Source organism: Alosa sapidissima, chromosome 17 (genome assembly GCF_018492685.1).
Source record: "Alosa sapidissima isolate fAloSap1 chromosome 17, fAloSap1.pri, whole genome shotgun sequence".
NCBI classification, from domain to species: Eukaryota; Metazoa; Chordata; class Actinopteri; order Clupeiformes; family Clupeidae; genus Alosa; species Alosa sapidissima.
This window is the reverse complement of record NC_055973.1, coordinates 23,373,982-23,383,606: the sequence shown is the minus strand read 5'-3', so window position 1 is coordinate 23,383,606 and position 9,625 is coordinate 23,373,982. Positions and strand designations below refer to the sequence as shown.

At 53.7% G+C, this 9,625-nt stretch overlaps 1 protein-coding gene across 9 annotated transcripts in view; it reads right to left on the bottom strand.

The window, feature by feature from the left end:
• Positions 1–1,561: 1,561 nt before the first annotated feature.
• jcada (junctional cadherin 5 associated a) overlaps positions 1,562–9,625 on the bottom strand; it is a 30,484-nt gene continuing 22,420 nt past the window's right edge. For 2 of the 9 annotated variants that reach the window (XM_042067991.1, XM_042067992.1), the window contains exons 3-4: positions 4,637–9,177; positions 1,562–3,969 (exon numbers count right to left, since the gene is read on the bottom strand). In XM_042067991.1, the coding sequence (XP_041923925.1) occupies positions 3,935–3,969; positions 4,637–9,177 (4,576 nt within the window). In that variant the 3' untranslated portion in view covers positions 1,562–3,934. The remainder of the gene's footprint in view (positions 3,970–4,636; positions 9,178–9,625) is intronic. The other 7 variants (XM_042067999.1, XM_042067994.1, XM_042067998.1 and 4 more) reach the window with 7 other exon arrangements.

Genomic DNA, 9,625 nt, shown 5'->3' with positions numbered 1-9,625 from the left:
ATGAAAGAGAAATGTGTGACTTGATTAAACATTTCATGACATTAAATATTATCACATTATGTACTATTTTCAAATTGCATTAAAGGAACATTTTGTTTCAGGGAAGGTTTCGAAAAAATACTGGATGACATGATGATGATTGACCCTCACTGACACCCCCCCCCCCACCCCATATGAGGGGACGGAAGGGTGCGAAAGGAGAAGGAAGATGAGGAACAGATTGGACTTGTAACCGGAGGGTTGCCGGTTCGAGCCCCGACCAGTGGGCCGCGGCTGAAGTGCCCTTGAGCAAGGCACTTAACCCCTCACTGCTCCCTGAGCGCTGCCGTTGTAGCAGGCAGCTCACTGCGCCGGGATTAGTGTGTGCTTCACCTCACTGTGTGTTCACTGTGTGCTGTTTGTGTTTCACTAATTCACCGATTGGGTTAAATGCAGAGACCAAATTTCCCTCACGGGATCAAAAAAGTATATATACTTATAAATGGAGACACAAGTTATGGCTTGCCAACAACGACAACATATTGTATTTACATAAAACAACACTTTTCAAGGCACCCAAAGTGTTTTTGCTTCACTGCCCACCACCAATGTGTAGTTCCACCTGGGTGATGCACGGCAGCCATGATGCGCCAGAATGCTCACCACACACCACACTAGCTAGTCACACGCAAACATTGCAATGCGCACATTATTGCATTTTGCTCACAATGAAAAAAGAAGTTCACATATTAACAATTTCCTCTGTCCCTTCATATGATGTCAGGAGAGATTTCCACATCAGCATATGAATGGGTTCTAAAGGGCCGACCACAATGGTGTTCACATTTTCACACGGTCACCGTGACTACCACTGTCTGCTCAACTGACCGTGAACCAATTGGCCTCAAAGCGTGCAAGACTACTCATTGTGACATCACCGCCCACCACGTCATCGCTTACATCATCTGTGCATCACTGGACACGCAGGGAAACCCTTTCATCCTGTGTGCTAATTGCAGACTGTAGCCCACCTCCCACTGTGGAGGAGACATGTGATGGATGACTATGTGTGGAGCTAGAACGTCAGTGTGTGGTCTGGTTGTGTGGTTGTGCCTGTGTCAGCATCGCATGTCCGAGTGAGTGTGTGTATGTGTAGATCTTATACAAAGCGCCTCATTTGACAATATGTAATGGGATCTTCGAAAACCCATCACGTGGTGAAATCAAAAATCCTTGACCTCTACTGTTTCAACCCTCTCTGGTGAAATTTCCTAGCAACATCCTGGAAACCGTCCCCTAGCAACATCCTAGATACCATCCTCGCAAATTCCTGGATGTTGCTAAGATGGTATCAGATCCCATCACAGTAGTATCTGTTAGACAACAAAGAGTGTGTCCAGGCCATTTGTCATTTGTGTCCAAGTCATTGTGCACGAGTGTGTTTGTGTCTGTGTGATAATGTGTGAGCATGTAGTTACTGGGACGTGTGTGTGGGTGTTTGTGTCTGCATCTTTAACCATTCAAACAGATGTTATTTGTGCTGGCTCCTTATCAACATCAATAAACAAACATGACCACAGCATATGTTTCATGCAAAGAGTTTATTTATGAATCATCTGCAGTTTTTTGTACAACACAAGGCCTCTCTATTCTATGTGCGTGTGGTAGTTTGCACTCAAACACACATATACACACTAGGCCTCAATAACACTTTCCCTTTTACTTCTAAAAATAAGCTTATTTTGCTCTTAAATATTGCCATTGTTTATTTGGAAGATAAAAATATGCACTATGAAATATAATGATTATTCATCGGCTGGATTACATAGTACCAAATGTGCTGATGTGTAAAACGGGTTCCCGTTCTCCGAAGATACATCCATGCAAGGAGAGCGACCACCAGCGCCTTTAGAAAAGACTGAAACTGTACAAGGAGATATAAAAATATCAAAGCCGAAATGTGCAACATTAATACGCTAGAATACTGACGACATGGGTGCAATGTGTGACAATGACACAGGGATATATGTGTGTGTATGTGTGTGTGTGTGTGTGTGAGAGAGATATTCTACTATTGAGAGGGAAGCTCACTGTGCACATAGAGAGGAGGGGTATAACGAAATGAAGTGAGAGTGAGAGAGAGAAAGAAAGAAAGAGAGAGAGAGAGAGAGACTGATTGTTGTGTGTGTTTTCTAGCTCATTCTATTGCTACAGAAGCCACTCACACACCCCTAAAAAGGAGTGATGTATACAATTATAGAGGACTCAGGTCACACACACACACAAGCACGTACACACACACACACCTCTGCATAATATTGCCTAGCCCAGTCTTCTTTGCAATTGTTCAGCTATTGCTACTTTTCCTGGAGGGAAGCATTGACGCTACAAACATTGTTATGGATAGTGTGTCCGTCCAATCACACAGCTTAGAAGCAGAGCAATAGAACCCTATTGTTTTCACACAACACACACACACACACACACACACACACACACACACACACACAACACTATTCAGATGTTCACACACATCTGGTTTGGTTTTTGAGACCAAAACACACCTGTGAGGCAGACAGACGAAGACACTCAGTGAAGACACACAGACAGCCAGGACAGTCTGCCAGGGACACACACCTGCCGAGGTCATGTGAACGAGAAGTCTGAGGACATGTGGGAGACACACACACCTTCTTCAGACTGACACACACACAGACCTACCAAATAGACATAAGCACCTGCTACATGTGTGCACAACCTCAGCTTGCAAATCAGCTAGGTCTAATCACACACACACACACACACACACACACACACACACACACACACACACACACACACACACACACACACACACACACACACACACACACACACACACACACACACTTCTGACACCACATCCACGTATGTGTGCTATCAGCAAGTGAGCTAAAGCAAGCTGACCTAAGGGCTACATATAAAATACTTTTTAAAAATAAAGCTACTTTGCTTTGTACAATATGAGGATTACTTCATAATAAATACATTTCAGGTGTGTGTTGTGTGTGTGTATGTGTCACACCTTTACATTAGTGAATGGTCATTCAGCTTTCATATGCTAAGAACAGTGAGTAGGACAGTGAGTGTGTGTATTGCTCTGAATTTCATCACTCCATGTGAAAAGAAAGCTTCTAATGTGTGGCAAGACTTGGTGAAGGCGACAAAGGACAATTACCTAGGGCAATTACCTAGGCCATCCGCATCTGGGGTGGGGGACCAAGGATTCTTAACTCACCCCAGAATGCAATTTCAACAGAGTGTCTACAAATTACACACTGTATGTTCGCCTCTGGTACCAAGTACATTGGGATTGTGTTGCTCTGCAGAAAGCTATCTATTTGGTGAACTTGAAATGAGCAGTGACTGTGTGTGTATATATGTGTATATGTGTGTGTGTGTGTGTGTGTGTGTGTGTGTGTGTGTGTGTGTGTGTGTGTATTGCTCTGCAGAATTTAGTGTGTGCATTATTGCAGTCAACGCCCATGATGAATGTGCATTGCTCAACACAGTACAGGGTGTTTGTGTGCACGATGCTGTGTCTGTGAAAGCCATTATACCTCTAAACTGTACATTACTTGTGGCCTTTGCCTACCACACACACGCGCACACACACACACACACACACACACACACACACACACACACACACACACACACACACACACACACACACACACACACACACATTCTCACACATGGCTTTAAACGAAAAGGCTCTTTAAACGAAAATGTTACTCCAACTGATATATTCTACAGAAACTCATATGTAATGTCTGCCATTTAACTATCGCTCCCTCCCTCTCACACACACACACAGACACACAGCGATGAGGAGAGAGGTGAATGTTGCTGGTCGTAAAGAAGCGCTGGGATGGGGGTCACAGTGACGAAGGGGAAGTTCGAGTCGCCATGATTACACCCTCTCCACTCGACTTGGATCATAGGAATCTGAAAGGAGGAAACAAACAACTTTACAACTTGCATCAAAGGTCTCAAACAGTCTGGTGGAGGCCTCTATCCCCCCCTGGTGGAAGAGACTGCTTATAACAGTAGATCACCTGTAGATCACGGGGTTCCAAGTACGTGGTTTAGAGATAAAAGTGGATAGGTTAACTCAAGTAAGTGGCAAACCTCCTACAACATGAGCCCTATGGCATTGCTTTGTTAGGAGAATAAAGCCATACAGCTCTTCTATTAGGAGGTTTACCACCTACTCTGAGTTAACTTACCCAGATTTGTCACTAAACCACGTAGTTGGAATACCCCCCAGTTCGGGTATGTGCATGTCACAGGTCCAAGATCTTAAACCTCTTCTCTACCTTTGTGAGGTGTGTCTGGATGTTGCAATGTGACATTTTTATTCTGGTGTTGTATGGAAGGACAGAGAATGTTAGAAAGTGTCAGTGAATGCACAAGTGTTTGTTTTAGATGTGTGTCTCACTCTCAGCCATATGGTGATACCCTGGATATTGATAAAGGTTTCTTCTGTGGTGTGTGCTGAATAAAACTGAACCAAATGAGTGTTTGTGTTTGTGTTTGTGCTGTGCTGTGTTGCGTGTGAAGGGGACTGATTGAAGGTGATGAGACTCATGAGTGCTGTGCCCTGGCCTCTCACCTGAGGCTGGATATGTGTCAGGGTCCTCCAGGGCTTCCAGAGGAAGGTGGATCTCCCGCTTGACCACGGTACTGCGGGGGAGGGGTGTGGGTCGCACGCCCGGACATGGGGACTCGTCCACCGGCCGTCCAGGTTTGCTCCTCTCCTCTCCCACCTCCTCCTCTCTTCTCTTCTCCCCTCTACGCGCCTCAGCTTCAGGTCGCAGGGAGAGCGGCCGTTCTCTTCCGTCCATCCCTCTCTCCGAGGCACTTTCCTCCTCTCCCTCTTCTCTGATCTGTCTCTCCTCTTCTGCCCCTCTTGAGTCCTCCATCCCTTCTTCCTCCTGCTCCTCCTCCTCCTGCTCCTCCTCCTCCTGCTCCTCTGTCTCTGTCATGCCTACATGCACCTCCTCCTCCTCCTCTTCTCGCTTTCTCTGCGCATGGCCGAGCGTGAGGTACGAGGGCATATACGACATTGCCTCCTCTCTGCCCTGTGGACAGTCCATTCTCCTGTCCATCCTCCCGCTGTTCAGACCGAACTCAGCGTCCTCGTCCTCATCGTCCTCCTCCACGATGGACAGGATCTCGGGCATCTCCAGCGTCGCTATGGCAATGTAGCTATCTGGACTGCCTGACACTGCCTCCACCTCCTCCTCCACCTCTGGACGGGCCTCCACCTGCACCTCAGCTAACTCTCCTCTCCAGCTTGCCTGCTGCACCTCCTCATCCAGGGCCTCTCTGCTCTCCTCTGGCACCTCCTCATCCAGGGCCTCTCTGATTGCTTGCTGCACCTCCTCATCTAGGGCCTCTCTGATTGCTTGCTGCACCTCCTCATCCAGGGCCTCTCTGCTCTCCTCTGGCACCTCCTCATCCAGGGCCTCTCTGATTGCTTGCTGCACCTCCTCATCCAGGCTCTCCTCTGCAGATTCTGCTGCTTCCCCTCCACCCTCTACACTTCCTGAAATCTCCAGCTCACTTGCTGCTACCTCCTCCCGTGTAACTTCACCTCCACCTATGGCTTGCTCCTCCTCCTCCTCCTCCTCCTCTACACCTCCTCTGTCATCGCTGACTGACTGCTCCACTGGCTGCTCTCCACTGGCTGCTGTCTCCTCCCCTCTTATTGCTGTAGATTCTCCTGCTTCCTCTGTCTCTCCTGCTATTGCTGGTTCTCCTTCAGTGGTCTCCCACTCACAGACTGCTGGTTCTCCTTCAGTGGTCTCCCACTCACAGACTGCTGGTTCTCCTTTAGAGGTCTCCCACTCACAGACTGCTGGTTCTCCTTTAGAGGTCTCCCACTCACAGACTGCTGGTTCTCCTTCTCTGACATTTGTTTCTGCTTCTTCAACTCTTGGGACTGCTGTCTCCTCCACAGCTGCTGTTTCTTCTACTTCCTCCTCCTCCACTTCTCCTTGTTGCTCCCCATTCTCCTCCTCCTCTCTCTCACCTGCCGCCTCCTCTTTCTCACTTGACCCCTCCTCTATCTCCACTCCATCTGGCTTCTCTGCATTGGCTAACAGCAGGTGTTCTTCTACTTCTTCCTCACTCTGATTGGTCAACACCAGTTCAGCCAATGCCAGCACCTCATTCTGACAGGCTAATGTCCCTTCCAGGCGTTGGCCCTTTGACACCAGGGACTCGGCCGGCACCGAGATGCCCAGTATGCGAGCAGCGCGTTCCTCGATGGACTCGTTCTGAGGGATGCCGCTGGCGCTCTGCACCTGGTACAGCGGGCTGAGGTCTTCGCTGGGCGGACGCTTCTTCACCTTGCTTAGCAGGGCCTCCAGCACCTCGTCCTCCTCCTCGCCCTGGCCGTCGGGCGAGAAGACCGTCAGGCTCTCGGTCAGGAAGGTGGGTCCCTCCGAGCTGAACCGGAACCGCTGCCGTCTTACAGTGACGGAGGTGTGTGTCCTCTCCGAGTTCGGGGCGGCTTCCCTTTTGTCGTGGTTCGGCAACTCTACGGCCCGAGGTGGACCCTGCGAGAGGGGCTTGTCGGGCTGCGGTGCTCTAGCTGGCTGAGTTTCTGCAGTCACCATTAGAGTTGAGAAGGACTCCTCCGGCGCCCCCTTGTGGGGCTGAGGGGTGTAGACGGTGAGCCCTACGTCCCTTAGCATTGACTCCTGAGGAACGGGAATGTCCTGCCTGTCCACTGTGTTGGGGCTGCAGAGTGGCTGCACCACAAGGCCTGAGCTCCCCTGCCTGGGACTGGGCTCCTCACTCCCCAACCGGTCCCCTGCAGTGTGGTCCTCCGGCCAGCAGGGGGAGCTCCGGGTTCGCCTGTAGAGGGGCACCAACTCCGAGAGGCCCCAGTCGTCAACGACGGGGCTAATGTCCATGTCCACCTCGTCTTTGTGCTCGGACATTTCTTCAACGAGCTCGTTGTCGTCGACATCGTCGACGTCACCTGTGTGGTTCGGTTCCGGAATATTCTGATGGCCTGTGGTGGGCTCCTGTACCTTCTGGCTCTCCTTGTTGAAGGACTCCAGCTCCTCGATGGCATCCCATGGGCGCCGCCCTACAGGCTTGAGCAGGAACTGCCCGAAGACTTCTCCTCCTCCTCCTCCTCCTCCTCCTCCTCCAGCGGAGGCCGGTCGTGGCAGGTTACGACGGGGTGAAGGCTGGGGCGCCGGCGGTGTCGTCGGTGGGGAGCGTAGCCGGGTCGGACTGGGCTGAGCGCCGGACGGGTTGGGCTGAACGGTGCGGGAGAAGGCGCTGGTGCTGGAGGGGCTGATGCTCCGCTGACCCTTCATGGGGAGGCTGTAGGGGGGGCAGCAGTCCGTCCCCAGCCCGCTGTCCGTGGTGCTGTCCGAGGACGGGGCCTCGGGGGCTGGCTGGGACGACGACGATGACGAGGGAGGGGGTACGCGGGTGATCTCGGGGGAGCCGGTCTGGGTGTGCTGGTTGCGGTACTGGTCCCCGGGCCAGGAGCCCTGACCCTGACAGCGGGCCTGCAGGGTCCAAGCGTCCACCAGCTCCCTCCTCAGCGGGGCGCGACGGGACACGAGGGAGCCCAGGGGGCTGCTGGGAGCGGGGTGCTGGGGGTCCGGGACGCCGCCGACCGGTTGGCCTCCAGCGGGGTTGCTTTGGTTACTCGGCTGCGTCACCACGGCCATCACAGTGGGGCTGGGGGCTTTGTTGTTGTTGTTTTGGTCCGGGTCGTCCCGGGCAACCTGCGGTGCGATGGGCACTGACACCAGGCAGAACATGGTCTCTTTCTGCCGCCGGCGCGCTGGCTTCTTGCTGTCCACCTCCGGCTCAAACTTCTTCACCTGCGTGATGGTCTCGGAGAAGCCCTGGTCCGAGCTGGAGCTCTGACGGGAGCTCACCGGCTGACGCTTGCCGCCGCCGAAAGTGGGGAGGTCAGAGGTCACGTCGGCCGGATTGCGGTTGAGATCGCCGGGGTTGCGGTTCAGGTCAGGCGCGGAGCTGAGGTTGTCGGGGTAACTGGGCCACTGGGCGTGACAGGGCGGCGTGACGTCGGCGCTGTCCATGGACTCCTGCGGCGACAGGAAGGCGCTGTCGTCCGGCGACTGCTCCGACACGGTGATGCCGGGGATCTCGTTCTGGATGTTGCGGATCTTGTCGGCGTCGGTGAGCAGGCCACTGGCGGAGATGTGCCGCACGCGCGGGTCGTCGAACGGGATGTACTGCACCACGCCGCGTCCGTCGTCCGAGTACACCGGAAAGACCGCCCGGCACGGCGCGCTCCGACGCCCGTCGGCGTGGTGATCGGGCCAGGAATGCCCCGCCTGCCGCGCGTACCATTGCACGCCCTCTGAGAGAGGCAGGCCCTGCTGGTACGGATCGTTCCGGTACATGTACCCCGCCAGCAGCTCCCGGTAGCTGTGCCCTCCGCCCATGATGGGCTGCCTGCGGTAGGACGGCGGGGGCATGTAGCCCGGCGGCTCGGACGGACAGTAGTCCTGCCGCGACGGCGCTCTGGACATGGGTCCGTCGCTGCTGGCGCGCGTCTGCTGGTGGACCTCGTACGAGGGCGGCCGCGGAGGCCGGCTCTGCCTGGCGCGGGCCTGCGGAACGGCGGCGTTGCCGACGGACGCTGGGTTGCCCATCCACACGCCGCCCTCGTGCAGCTGCAGGCTGGAGGGTCCAGCGCTCAGGCAGGACCGACCCCCGTGGGGCGGCGGCGGAGTGGGCGAGGGCAAGGCCATGCGGGGCAGCGACTGCGACTTGGCTTTGGTCCGGGGCGGCACGGCGCCCTCTGCTGTCCGAGGCCGGCGCGGCTGCTGTGCCCGCTGCTCCTGCTGCTGCTGCTGGTATTGCTGCTGCTGATGCTGCGGATGCTGATGCGGTTGCTGTGCCCACCTCTCGGCGCCCGGCTCGCCATGCTGCCTCCGCTCCGCCGCCAGCCTCCACTGCTGCAGGGCCAGCTCGCGCTCGCGGGCGCTCAGGGAGCCGCGGCCCTCGGCCCGCTGCATGCCCATGGGCACGCGGCCGTCGGCGTAGTCCAGCAGCGCGCTGAAGTCCTGCCCGCGCCGCTTCCAATAGGCGATGCCCCGGTCGCTGCTGTGGGGCTGCACGTACACGCCACGGTGGGTATCATAGAACCTGCAGAGAGAAACACACACACACACGCAGGCACACACACACACACGCACAAACACGCACACACGCACACACGCACACACGCAGACACACACACACACAAGCCAACAGAAAGACAGTGTGAGTTGAAAAAAGTGAGAGTTGAATTCCAAAAAACAAACAAACTAAATAAAACAGGTTCTTTTATGTCTTCTCCACAAAAAAAACAACAACTACAAGCAAACCACTCCTCATGGGATGTTGACTAACTTCTAACTCATGAGCCGGTGATGCACTACTTATTCAGACACAGGCTCACACATAAAAAAAGCAGATAGAGGAATCAAAAACAGACAGAAAAAAAAAAGACATTTCATCATGCAGTTTCGGTGTGGCCCCTAGAGGGCAGTAACCTGCCAGCAGACAATGATCGTGACTGATACTGTCTGCCAGATATACAGTACAGGATACC